Here is a 14,425-nt window from a genome sequence, read left to right on the forward strand (position 1 = left end):
TGCCAGTCCTATCCATGTACCTGTCCAATTGTCTTCTAAATGTTATGATGGTACCCGCCTCAGCATCTCTGAAGAACATGGATAGGTGACATTTTGTTCCTCAGTTTCTTGTTCTATCACATGGTGTTAAGACGATCAATAATTTATATGTTAGTAAAACAAACCTTAAAGCAGATGTTAACCTCAATCCTGAAATTACTTCTGTACTGTTTTCCCATAAAGCATGGTGGGTATTTGGAGGTTGTTGAGGCAGATACTGAACAAAGATTTAAAAATACTTTTGAACAGCTACATGGATAGGAAGTGCTGAGAGGGATACGAGCCAAATACAGGCAGGTGGGACTTGTGTAGGCTTGTTTCCATGCTCTACAAAGTGGCATAAATTTGCCGAAGGGTAAAGACATTAAACCGAGACAATTAATGCAAATGGTGTTGATGTATTACAAAGGCTACTGATGCATAATTTTACACACAAATTTTTCCAAGACTTCAAAGAAGACAGATGTACATTGAAATAAGAATATCCAAAATTAGCTATCATGTTATTTGCTTTGCAAAAATGGCATTTTACGTGTCTTTCTAACTTGATTAGGTTTTTTGTTATGGTTTGCGGGTTTGCAATTTCATGGATTTTAGTGGCATTTTTAATCTTGCGGATGGGGTTGCCTTTTTAAACTTTAGCCATTAGGTTTTTGAGGATCGATGATGTTGAAATTACTTGGACTTTTTAACTTTCTTGATTTTGCAATAGATCGTTAAATTTCAGCTGACCAAGATTGTGAACAAATAACATCAACACTGCAAAGATAAGACCTGCAATGAAAATATAGCATGGGACCTCTGTGGTAAGCATAAAACAAATATTCTGCAAATACCAAATTCGCTTAAATAATATTACAATTTATGACTAGATTAGAAAAATAGCCTTAATATTTATCAGTACAGATAGGCAACGAGTGCAGCTGAATATCCAGTAGCGTTTTAGAATTGATTCATTCCATATATTTAAGCATATACATGTTTGCTCCAAGTACAACATTGGAAAATAAACACATACCAGATATCCTCTCCATGCCAATCGTTTATCATTTTGGCTTTGTTTTGTTGAAAGTGCATCATCCACTAAAAGAAGAAGTTTAAATATTATATTCCTACAGATTTACGATAATACGTTTTGATTGCATGAAGCTTTATTCACTTCAGGATAATGTAAGCATTCAATTCTGAATATGGATAAAACAATATGAATTATAGCTGGTAATAACAAAGAACTGCATATGCTTGTTTAACCAAAAAAAGACAGAGTGCTGGAGTAACTCAGCAAATCAGGCAGCATCTGGCGAAAATGGATAGGTGACATTTTAGGTTGGAGAAGGGACCCGACCCAAAATGTAATCTATGATGTCTTCCAGCTATGCTGCTTGCCGTGTTACCCCAGGACTGCGTCCTTTGTTAACTTACCGTAGTACGTCCTAAATCTGGAGTTTTATTGCTGACAGGAGATACAAGAGACTGCAGATGCTGCAAACACACAAATTGCTGGAGGAACTATGTGGGTCAGGCAGCATCCGTGGAGGCAAAGAGATATCGGCATTTTAGGTCAAGACCCTGTAGCAGGAGCCAGTAAGGCCCACCCCTATGCCTCCATAAATGCTGCCTGATTCACTGAAACTTTTTCACTTTACTACCTAACCTAAGCTTCACAGATATGACGTTAAATACCGCGTCAAACTAAATACTGTATAAACCAAAAAAAATGTTTTACATAGATTGTTACAGAAATGTAGTCACTGAAATAATTTAAAGCAAGATCCCACAAAAGCAATAAATGTTCAATCTCCAGCAGAACTTGCATTTGATCGAGAGGTGCAGCGGGTAGAGCTGCTGCCTCAGTGCCAGAGACCCAGGTGCTGTCTAGGTGGAGGTTGCACATTCTCCCTGAGACCACGTGTCCAGTTTCCTCCCACATCCCAATAACAGCGGGTTTGTTGGTTAACTGGTCTCTGTAAATTGCCCCTAGTGTGTAGGGAGTGAATGTGAAAGTGGAATAACGTTGAACTATTGTGAAGAGGTGATCGATTGTCGGCATGGACTCGGTATGCAGAAGGGCCTGTGTCCAGGCTGGATTTTTCAATCAACTGTGAAATCTTACGAAGAGACAACAAATACCAGTTTTCCTCCTCACACAAATTTTCGCTGCTTCAACCACAATTAATTCTACAGAACGCTGAAAAGAAAAGTTCTTCCCCCATAATATCCAAAACCCAACATTTAACTTTACACTAATCATTTTTTTGATTTATAGCTTACTTTACAAAGGAACATCATTCATTTAATCAATTCTCTAAACAATATTAACCAAAACTTTCTATTTTAGCAAAAATACAGTTTCAAGGCACTTTATATTTACCTTCTTTTTGATTATCAAACATAAGCACAGTAATATTGGACAATGGGGTTTTCAGCTTTGGTATCTGATAGAGATGCTTTACAGCATGGAAGAGAGGGAAGAGAGAAGGCAGTTCTGTGACGGTAATGTTTGCTGGTAAACTCGGATCCAAAACAATCATGGGACCCTTTACACACTGCGATAACATGCATTCTGGTTGCTTCTCACTGTAATAAATAAATCTGCATTTATTACAAATATAAACATGAAACGCACTACAGGCAGTAATAAAATCATTCACTACACTCACTGCTTTACTTTCTTCAGTGATGATACTAAATGTTTGTGGCTATCATTAGTTTTGGAGCAAGCGACTGCCATTCTACCCATTTTCCAGACTTGCATTGCTTTCCCCTCAAAAGAACCTGGATAACCCCAATCCTCCAAGTCGGAGGCACGAGAAACTGCAGTTGCTGGTGGAAAAAAACCCACAGAAAAGTCCTGTGTAACTCAGCAGGTCAGGCAGCATCGCTGGAGAACATGAAGCGGTGATGTCTCAGGTTGGGACACTTCTTCAGACCGTTTGTGGAGGAGGGGTGAGGGAGGGAAGAATTCTCACTTCAGACCTGACCTTAAACATCATCAACCCATGTTCTTCTTTATTAAACTGCAGCATTCCCCACTCCAAGAGAAGAATTCTCACTTCAGACCCAGGTTCACTAATTTATACAAAGTACACTCAAAATGTCCAGTTTAAAGTTTTCATCCTAACCAGAAAATCCAAAATTTTCTAGCTTTTAACTAAACCAGGAATAAAACTTGATTGTCTAAAACCAATTGCCTTTAGTCATGGTTATGCCATTTGGAAAGTTGTAAACAAGTCATCGCATAACTCTTTTCATGACTTATATCTGCTGAATCACGTACAGGCACCTCACATTTAATGCCTTTTTAAAATAACACGCTTGTTAATGGCTAAGATTTGAATGCGGTGAGGTGCCAGAAGACTGGAGGGTGGCAAATGTTGTGCCTCTATTCAAAAAGGGCTGCAGGAGGAAGCCTGGGAACTATTCCTTGGAGTGCAGGAGGATGAGGGGTGATCTTATAGATGTATACAACATCATGAGAGGAATAGATCGGACAAATACACAGAGCCTTTTGCCCAGAGTAGAGGAATCGAGGACCAGAGGACATAAGTTAAGGTGAGAGGGGAAAGATTTAATAGGAACCCGAGGGGTGACTTTTTTTTATTTACACAAAGCGGGGTGGGTGTATGGAATGAGCTGCTAGAAGAGTTTGTTGAGGCAGGTACTATCGCAAAGTTTAAGACTAATTTAGACAATGACAAGAATGAGGTAGATTTGGAGAGATATGGGCCATATTGGTTGGTGTAGGCAAGTTGGATCGAAGGGTCTGTTTCTACACTTACTGATTTAATGACTCTGGTAGTGGTATTTTTTTTAAATAACGCACTCAAATTTGCACTTGTTTAAATATATACATTTAGTTTACGCATTTTTGAATTACGTGCTGATTTTCAGGAACACAACCCCTGCGTAAAACACGAGGAGCCTGTATTTATACAACATTCAGAATATGGCAAGATTAAATAGAACAAAAGTAAATCAATTCATATCACTCTGCCATTTGAAAATAAGGGATACATTCTTTAAAAATGTAACACATTTTTTTAATTATTTTACTTCTACCCCTACAGTGAAAAAAGACATTCACAGTAACAAATTATAAAAACTGCCTCCAGGAAATTTAGTGGCTTATCACAAATGTCTAGACATTTATAGATCAATGTATACCGAATAAATACTATTTTCATACCCGGCTCCAACACTCTATCAATCTCTTTGGCCACACATCAAGACTTGTCAAAACTAGAAAGGGCAATTGTCAATAAAGTCTGCCCTCTCCAGGGTTTTGTGCAATAAAAAACGATTCACAAACCAGAATAACAAGATTCAACTCTTGAAAGGTTTTTGTAAATCAGTTTCACGTACTAGTTTACCTTTTCTTTGTGGCCTCTGTGGCGTTGCCAAGACTTTCTCTAAAAGAAAAACATTTGCATTAATGGAATAAAACAAAATGAGGAACAATTAAATTTAAATCATCACTGAAATACCATGCAATTCCTGATCTGAGCAAAAATATCAATAATGAGAAAACCGAGAAATTAAAATTGCAAATTAATGCCTAAAGAAATGATTAAAAGGTTGAAGGAAAAATACACCTCAGTTTATTCTGGTCGTTCTTCATCTGTTCCCTTAATTCTTGGAGCTCCTTTAGTAAACCGGGATCTGTACCATTCACCCATGTATATACCACATCAATTGGCATTGGCAAACATAACCTAATTATATTAAAAAATGGTAACAAAATAGTAAATTGGTCATTTCTATTCCAGTTTACAGGTATCTAAATTTATATATACAGAACAATTATTTAAATTAACCACAACTTATAGGAATAACAAGTCTGACAAGTATTTTAATATCAAACAAAAAATTCCTTAATGTACACTGAGCAAAAAACAAAGTGCTGGAGAAACTCAGCAAGCTAAGTGTTCCATTAGAAAGAAGAAAGGATAGATGTTTCAGCTCAGGACCCGCCTTCAGACTGACAGTGCCTGTCCATTCACTCCACGGATGCTGCCTGACTTGATGAGATGTCCCAGCACTGTTTTATGCTCAAGATTCCAGATCTGCAGTTTCTTGCGTCTCCATTTAATGTATAGGAGACACATACACATACATGTGAAGGTTCAAGGTCGGCTGCGGGAGTGGTCCCGGGGCACGGAGGCTGAACGGTAACCATTTAAGGCGGGGGACTGTGCCTTCACAAGTCAATGTGCCTGGGTCAATTAGTTGGTGGAGTGGGCCACTGGAGGCCCTGCAGCAGCCTGGGGTTCGATCAAATCAGGCCAGGGGCCAGGTGCATGGAATGGACGCTGAGCGGTGAAGACATCGACCACATCATGTGGCCAGGCCAACCCAGTGTCACTGCCAGGTCAATGCCCTTTAACGCCAAGAAAATACTCTACAAGAATACCAGATGCGTCGGAAACATGGCGATTCTTGCATACTGTCTCAGTGTAATCTATTATTCTTACACTCTTGTGCTCAAGCATGATTGTGTCTGTGCATAGTAAGATTTTGACTGAGGAGTTTCATTCTACCAAGGTACACGTGACAATAAAATACCATTGAGCCAGTAGACATTATAATCAACTTTGCCAAAACATTAAACAATTGCCTCACTATTCAGCTGACTTTCACTGCTTTATCTGATTGCAAGGCCCTGCCACGGCAACCATTTTAAGCATGATATTTCAGTCACGAGAGTTTACTGAAGCTTCAGAGACCTTGTAGTATAATGTCAAGTGTTCCTCTCCCTAACGCAGCTATGCGAAGGCTGGAGGCCCTGCAGCAGCGTGGATCTGGCACGGCTCCATAAGACCTAGCGCACTTTGAAAATGCCTCCAAATCTGGCAACTCAAAAAATGAATTTCACTGTGTTATGCACGTGACAATAAAGCACAAGGCCACTACAGAGTACAACTGACTTGCTAAATTCAGCATTAATAACCCACAAATACCTTATTTGAAACACGATTTCAACAATTCAAATTTAATAGCTATTCCTTACTATACTAGATATTAAGTACCAAACGTTGAGCAAGGCTCATTGTTCTCTTTCTTTCACATTTGTAACCACACCTTCAAGGACACCAAATGCACTACTGTGAAATACATATATAGTTCCGCCACCCTTGTGATCACCAAGCCTACCATTTTATACTTTGCATACACTGAAACAAAGTTAAAGGTACCATGAATTGAAATGGGTGCTGAGTGTTAGAAAAACAACCCTTGATCAAAAGCTGAAAGGTCCACTCAAACGCAAAGCAAAAAAAACTTTAGACTGGCACGATAACTTTTCCACCGTTAAAGTCCTTCAAAGTACTGAGGCTCTGCTTTCCTTCTGCATTGAAAGCAAAAAGAATCACTGCAATTTTTGTGAAGGATAAAGGAGATCACCAGATATCCAGGCCAATATTTCTCTTTCCAATGATTACAATCTATATTAGTAATTATCTCCACATTTGTTTCAGTGATTTCCTCATGCAGTGGTTTTCTTAGAGTGCTAACGGCACTTCTAGTGGCTATATATTAAGTCCATGGGTACAGACTTCCCTCAGATAACAGAACAAAAAATACAATACCACAAGATGTTCTCCTTTGTACCCAACCTAAATATATCCTACATTTTTCTAATAGCTTCAATATACCTTACAGATAAATTAAATATATAGCACAGGAACAGGCCCTTCGGCCCACAATGTCTGTGCCAAACATAATGCTTATCTGCCTGCACATGATCCATACCCCTTCATTCCCTGCACATACATGTACCCATCCAAAAGCCTCTTAAACGTCACTATCATATCTGCCACTACTACCACCACCCCTGTCAGCATGTTCCAGGCACCCACTACTCTGCAAAAAAAAACAAAAAAACTTGCCTCTCACCTTTCCTTGAAACGTTGCCCCTCTCACCTTAAAGCTAAGCCCTCTAGTATATAATATATCAATCCTGGGAAAAAGGTTCTCTGTCTACCCTATCTATGCCTCTCATGGTTTTATATACTTCTGTCCCGCAACCTCCGGTGCTCCAGAGGAAACAAAACAAGTCTGCCCAACCTCTCCCTGTAGCTAATACCCCCTAATTCAGGTATAATTCTGGAAGATCTCCTCTGCATGCTTTCCAAAGCCTCCACAACCTTCCTGTAATAGGGTGACCACAACTGCACGCAATACTCCAAATGTGGCCTTGAGCAAGTATACTTAAAAGAAAATGATGATGAGTAATAAATTACTCCCACAAAATTTACACAGCACTGCTTGGTTTTGAAATCACAGCTGTGCAGAGAAAATATTCTCTATTAGATCATAAGATCGTAAGCGACAGGAGTAGAATTAGGCCATTCGGCCCATCAAGTTTGCTCCATCATTCAATCATGGCTGTCGGAAAGAACTGCAGATGCTAGTTTAAATCGAAGGTAGACTCCACCAGTCAATCATGGCTGATCTATCTTTCCCTCTTAACCCCATTCTCCTGCCTTCACACCATAATCCCTGACACCTGAATGCACAGAGCAGGGAGCCACACAAGTGGTCTACAAAACACTATATTTATACAGACAACAATTCAAAGTCAGTCAAATTTATTTATAAAGCACATTTAAAAACAACCCACGTTGACCAAAGTGCTGTAAAAACCAGAGCAGGTAGCTTAAAATCACAAAAAGAAACAGACATACACAGGAATGCACACAGCACACAGGTACAAATAATCAGCTCCTTTAATGCAAATACATTAATTGGCTTCTTTAATGTAAATACAATTATGTTTCCAAACAAATACATCTATATACCAGATAGCACCTGAAGCTGACTTTACAATATGCTAAAAGGACAAAGTGCTGGAGTAATTCAGCAGGTAAGGCAGTATCTCTAGAGAACATGGATAAGTGTACGTTTCGGGTTGGGATCCTTCGTCAAGTTCTCCAGCCGACCATCGACGCCGAACATCGGGTCCGCTGACCCGCGCCACCGGACTCTTACCATCGGGTCCGTTGGCCCACGCCTCTGGACCACCACCATCGGGTCCGCTGATCCCCGCCACTCCACCTCCCCCCTACAACCAACAGCCGTCGCCTTACCTGGAGCCTGGACTCTCCACTGGGCCTGAAGCCCTCACGCTGCTCACTCCCTCTCTCCTGGGTTCGACTCCACTGGGTCCTAGTGCCAGTCGACCCAGCCTTGCTCACCTCAGTGGCAGTTCGACTGAGACTGAGTCTCCTCCCCCCACCCCCTCTAACTGTAAGTCTCCTCCCCCCACCCCCTCTAACTGTGTGGCCCCTGCTCTTCCCCACCCACACCACAGCCCTCTCACCCCCCCACCCCCTGACCACCCACCCACCCCCCCACCACACATCGCCTCGTCCCCACCTGCCTTCCTCCGGACCCAACCCCCATCCCTGTCGAGTGTTCACCATCCCCCCCGACCCCCCCCTCTCCAACACCGAACGGTCCGTCCTCAACAGAGGTCTTACCTTTGTCCCCCTCCGTCCCCACCTCAATGAATTCCGCGCACACCACGACTTGGAGCGCTTCTACCGTCGCCTCCGCCTCACAGCGTACTTCCATGGGAAGGAGTCCTCGCCCCCCACTGATGACCCCTTTTCCCGTCTCCAACGCACCCCCTCCTCGTGGAACCCCCCTCGTGGCCAATTTCCGGCTTTAGAACTTTTTATCAATAACTGCCGTCGCGACATCAACCGCCTCAACTTCTCCACTCCCCTGTCTCACTCCAATCTCTCACCACAGGAACGCTCTGCCATCGACTCACTCCGCAACAACCCAGATTTGGTTATCAAACCCGCTGACAAGGGAGGTGCCGTGGTAGTCTGGCGCGCCGATCTCTACAAAGCTGAGGCCACGCGCCAACTATCGGACACCTCCTCCTACTTACCCCTGGACCATGACCCCACTGACGAGCACCAGGCCACCATCTCCAGCACCATCACCAACTTCATCCACTCCAATGCCCTACCCGACCGAGCCTCCAACCTCATCGTTCCCCAGCCCCGCACAGCCCGATTTTACCTTCTCCCTAAAATCCACAAACCAGATTGTCCCGGAAGACCCATTGTCTCCGCCTGTTCGTGCCCCACCGAACTCATTTCCAAATACCTTGACTCCATCCTATCACCCTTGGTTAAATCCCTCCCTACCTATGTCCAAGACACCTCAGACACTCTCCGTCGTCTCCGCGCATTCAATTCTCTAGGCCCTCACCCCCCTCATCTTCACCATGGACGTCCAATCACTATACACCTCCATCCCCCACCACGATGGTCTCACAGCCCTCCGGTTCTTCCTCGACCAGAGAAGCAACCCATACCCAGCCACTGACACTCTCCTCCGCCTAGCGGAGCTGGTCCTTACCCTCAATAACTTCGAGTTCGACTCCTCCCACTTCCTCCAAATACAAGGCGTAGCTATGGGCACACGCATGGGCCCCAGCTATGCCTGCCTATTTGTAGGTTACGTCGAACAATCCTTGTTCCATACATACCAGGGCCCCATCCCCAACCTCTACCTCCACTACATCGACGACTGCTTTGGTGCCACCTCCTGCACCCGCACACAACTGACTGACTTCATCCACTTCACCACTAATTTCCACCCGGCACTGAAATACACCTGGACCATCTCCGACACTTCCCTACCATTCCTTGACCTCACTATCTCCATTGCAGGTGATAGACTTCTAACCGACATACACTATAAACCCACTGACTCCCATGGCTATCTGGACTACACTTCTTCCCACCCTGCTTCCTGTAAGGACTCCATCCCCTACTCCCAATTCCTCCGTCTACGCCGTATCTGCTCCACGGATGAGGCGTTCCACACCAGGACATCTGAAATGTCCTCACTATTCAGGGAACGGGGGTTCCCCTCCTCCACCATAAATGAGGCTCGCACCAGGGTCTCTTCCATACCCCGCAACACTGCTCTCTCTCCCCATCCCCGCACTCGCAACAAGGGCCGAGTCCCCCTAGTCCTCACCTTTCACCCCACCAGCCATCACATACAAAAAATAATCCTCCGTCAGTTTCGCCACCTCCAACGTGACCCCACTACTGGCCACATCTTCCCATCTCCCCCCATATCTGCCTTCCGCAAAGACCGCTCCCTCCATAACTCCCTTGTCAATTCTTCCCTTCCCTCTCGGTCCACCCCCTCCCCGGGCACTTTCCCTTGCGGCCGCAGCAGATGCAACACTTGTCCCTTTACCTCCCCCCTCAACTCCTTTCAGGGACCCAAGCAATCGTTCCAGGTGCGACAGAGGTTTACCTGCATCTCTTCCAACCTCATCTATTGCGTCCGCTGCTCTAGATGTCAGCAGATCTATATCGGTGAGACCAAGCGGAGGTTGGGCGATCGTTTCGCCGAACACCTCCGCTCGGTCCGCAATAACCTAGCTGACCTCCCGGTGGCTCAGCACTTCAACTCCCCCTCCCACTCCGTCTCCGACCTCTCTGTCCTGGGTCTCCTCCATGGCCACAGCGAGCAGCACCGGAAATTGGAGGAACAGCACCTCATATTCCGTTTGGGGAGTCTGCACCCCGGGGGCATGAACATCGACTTCTCCCAATTCTGTTAGTCCTTGCTGTCTCCTCCCCTTCCTCAGCTCCCCTGCTGTCTCCTCCCACCCTCCAGCCTTCCGGCTACTCCTCCTTTTCCCTTTCTTGTCCCCACCCACCCCCACCCCTGATCAGTCTGAAGAAGGGTTTCGGCCCGAAACGTTGCCTATTTCCTTCGCTCCATAGATGCTGCTGCACCCGCTGAGTTTCTCCAGCTTTTCTGTGTAATCTCCAGAGATCCTGCCTGTCCGGCTGAGTTACTCCAGCACTGTGACCATTTGTGTAAGCCACATCTCCAGTTCCTTCTTTCTACATTTGTACAAATACACCAACCAGTGGCTAGCAAATCAGTAGGTAACAGTGACCAAGTGCAAACTAATAGAAACATAGAAAATAGGTGCAGAGTAGGCCATTCGGCCCTTCGAGCCTGCACCGTCATTCAATATGATCAAGGCTGATCATCCAACTCAGTATCTTGTACCTGCTTTCTCTCCATACCCCCTGATCCCTTTAGCCACAAGGGCCACATCTAACTCCCTCTTAAATATAGCCAATGAACTGGCCTCAACTACCTTCTGTGGCAGAGAATTCCAGAGATTCACCACTCTCTGTGAGAAAAATGTTTTTCTCATCTCGGTCCTAAAAGATTTCCCCCTTATCCTTAAACTGTGACCCCTTGTTCTGGACTTCCCCAATTTGGGAGGTTCAATGGTATTTCATTGTCACATGTACCCAGGTACAGTGAATATTCGCTCTTCTGACTGCGCCATCCAACATGCGCCATTCAACATGCCGAGCTATTATCTAGACAATATGATTGAACAAGCACAATTTGTATTCAGCAGCAAAAGAACAGAGGCGTCTTCAGTTGTACAAACAACTAAAACTTTTGTTACATTAGCTTCCCATTGTGAAATGTATTTCATACGGCATCAATCAAATCCCATTATCAAACACATCCTTGTTTATCATATTACAATATTACAATAAACAGAAATAAATTAGTGAAAAATAACATCACATTAGCTACAATTAACAGATATTCAACTTGTTTCCAATCCTGAAAGGTCTCAACCCAAAATGTTGCCTAATCATGTTCTCCAGAGATTCTGCCTGACTGAGATTCTGTTACTCAAGCACTTTGTGTCTTTTTTTCCCCCCATAGAAACCAGCTTCTACAGTCTCTTGTGCCTACTCTTGTTTACACCCAGATTGGACAATAAAATTCTGATAATCTGCTAAACTGTGTTCTGCAATGTTCTAAATCAGTAATCAAGGAGGGTCTGTAAATAGTGTTTTCTTTACCTGTTTTGAAACGATTTTCCAGCTACATTGTCACGATATGAATCAAACATAACATGATATTGATCCCGACTCCATTCCAAGACAACCTAGAAAATAATCAAATTATATAATACATCTTTTGTTTGCTCATAAACACACACATCTCATGCAACATCATCTGACTGAGAGAATAATCTTACAGTATCAAAATGTAAGCTTACTAAGTCCATTTCCTGACTTGTATTGGTTAAATTAATTATCAGTGTACATGGGGCACAAAGGCCTTGGTGCAACCATTTATGAAGCAGTTTGTGTGCAATAGCCATTGAGGGTGGTTTAAACCCAGCAGTGGTAAATTATTTCCTCGATTTTGCTGTAATAATTATAATATAAATATCATTATACTGTGAATAATAATAAACCTAAACCTGAAGTAGACGTTTTACATTCCTGTTTATCATAGTTCAGTATGATTTGTCTCTCGGTCAGTCTGTTGACAGAATTATTTCTGAAGGCCAGGGACAGCTTGTAGCCTGTATATAACTGTAACGAACTGTGAAAGTTAAAATTTGCACCATAGAGATCACTAGTGCAGTTTACTCACTTTGTACTCGGTGTTGAACGTTGTGCCAAAGCTGCTTCAACTTTATTTAGTTACTATAAGACTGATCCATTATTCGGGTACAAACCCCGCACTAGAATAGTACTTTTTTATTTATTGAATGTTGTATTTTGTTTATTTATTATGTTATCTTTTGAGTACTGTGTTTACAGACCTGTTGTGCTGCTGCAAGTTAGAATTACATTGTTCTGTTTAGGTACATATGACAATTAAACTTTTGGCTCTTACTAAAACAGTTACAAACATACAACTGATGTTTTTCATTGTAGACACAAAATGCTGGAGTAACTCAGCAGGTCAAGCAGCATCACTGAAGAAAAGTTAGAGTTGACGTTTGGGGGTCACTAATATTTCTGTTTATTGTAATATGATAAACAAGGATGGGTTTAAAAGTGGGATCTGATTGATGCCATATGAATTAGGTAGATAGAGCTCTTAGGGAAAGTGGAGTTAAGGGATATGGAGAGAAAGCAGGAACAGGGTACTGATTGTGGATGATCAGCCATCACATTGAATGGCTGATACACAAAAACATTGGAGAAACTCAGCGGGTGCAGCAGCATCTATGGAGAAAAGGAGATCGGCAATGTTTCGGGCCAAAACCCTTCTTACATTGAATGGCTGTGCTGGCCCGATTGACCTATTGTCTAATTGCCTTTAACAAGTTGTATCTCCTACAATGGCAGCAGTAGAATTACTAAATTACTAAATTTTCCATTTAGCAGATTAAGTTTACAATTTTAATGATTCACTCACCTCTCCGAACTGAAAGGCAGACACAATCATGAGCACTAATCCTCCGAAGCAAAGGTATAAGCCATATCGGTGAGACAGGCAGGTGTACGTCTGCCTCTGTACCAGCTTCAGCATTGAATTGAGGACCATGACCGATCCAGCATAGTCCTTATCACAAATAACCAAAAGTTCAACAGTTGGAAATGCAAGGACAGCAGAGGCCACTTACTGCAGACAGAAAACAAAAGTTTCACGATGTTATCCACACCAAAGGATTTTTTATCATTACCACACATTGAAGATGCACCTTACATAATGTAACATATGTAGGTGCATTTTAACTTTAGCTGCAGAAATGGGCAGATGAGAATTTAACCCGACCAAGTGTGAATTTAGTTTAGTTTAGAGATACAGCTTGGAAACAGGCCCTTCAACCCACTGAGTCCATTCCGACTACCATCCATTTGTTCCATCCTACATAAAAGGGACATTTTTTTTACAGAATCTAATTAGTCTCTGGCACTGTAAGCCAGCAACTCTACCACTGAGTCGCCTTGTGAGATGTTATGTTTGGGAGGTCAAATGTAAGGGGAAATATACAATTAATGGCATGACCCTTGACAGCATTGATGTACAGAGGAATCTTGTGATGCAAGTCCACAACTCCCTGGAGAAGATAGAATGGTAAAGGCAGCATATGAAATGCTTGGTTTCATGGGTCAGGGCATTGAGTACAAGAGTCAGAAAGTCATGTTGCACATTTATAGGACTTTGGTTAGACTGCATTTGGACTATTGCATGCCCTTCTAGGCACCCTTTACGGGAAGATGTGGAGGCTTTGGAAAGGGTGCAGAGGAGGTTTATCAGAATGACGCCTGGATTATGGGGTATTAGCTACAGGTAGAAGTTAGCCAAACTTGGATTATTTTTTTCAGGAACGCCAGAGGTTATAGGGAAACCCCTCCCATTCTCTCCCACCAGACCCGTCGTCCCTCACCCACAGTCCCCCTTCCTTCCCAAACCCGATCCGCATTCTCTCTCTCCTCGTCCCCAAACCCTCTTCTTGAGACTTATCCCGCCTCACCCACATCCCCTCTCCCAACTTCCATCCCCCTCCTCTACTAGATGCCTCCCCCTCAGTCCTCTCCCTTAAACCCCCCTCCGTCAC

At 43.2% G+C, this 14,425-nt stretch overlaps 1 protein-coding gene across 2 annotated transcripts in view; it reads right to left on the reverse strand.

The window, feature by feature from the left end:
* The window catches only part of gnptab (N-acetylglucosamine-1-phosphate transferase subunits alpha and beta), a 38,910-nt gene that overhangs the window by 24,047 nt on the left and 438 nt on the right, over nt 1–14,425 (reverse strand). For both annotated transcript variants that reach the window (XM_055650529.1, XM_055650530.1), the window contains exons 2-7: nt 13,279–13,485; nt 11,922–12,007; nt 4,632–4,751; nt 4,410–4,448; nt 2,411–2,616; nt 1,058–1,122 (exon numbers count right to left, since the gene is read on the reverse strand). In XM_055650529.1, coding sequence (XP_055506504.1) covers nt 1,058–1,122; nt 2,411–2,616; nt 4,410–4,448; nt 4,632–4,751; nt 11,922–12,007; nt 13,279–13,407 — 645 coding nt within the window. In that variant the 5' untranslated portion in view covers nt 13,408–13,485. The remainder of the gene's footprint in view (nt 1–1,057; nt 1,123–2,410; nt 2,617–4,409; nt 4,449–4,631; nt 4,752–11,921; nt 12,008–13,278; nt 13,486–14,425) is intronic.

The sequence above is a fragment of the Leucoraja erinacea genome, chromosome 19 (assembly GCF_028641065.1).
Source record: "Leucoraja erinacea ecotype New England chromosome 19, Leri_hhj_1, whole genome shotgun sequence".
NCBI classification, from domain to species: domain Eukaryota; kingdom Metazoa; phylum Chordata; class Chondrichthyes; order Rajiformes; family Rajidae; genus Leucoraja; species Leucoraja erinaceus.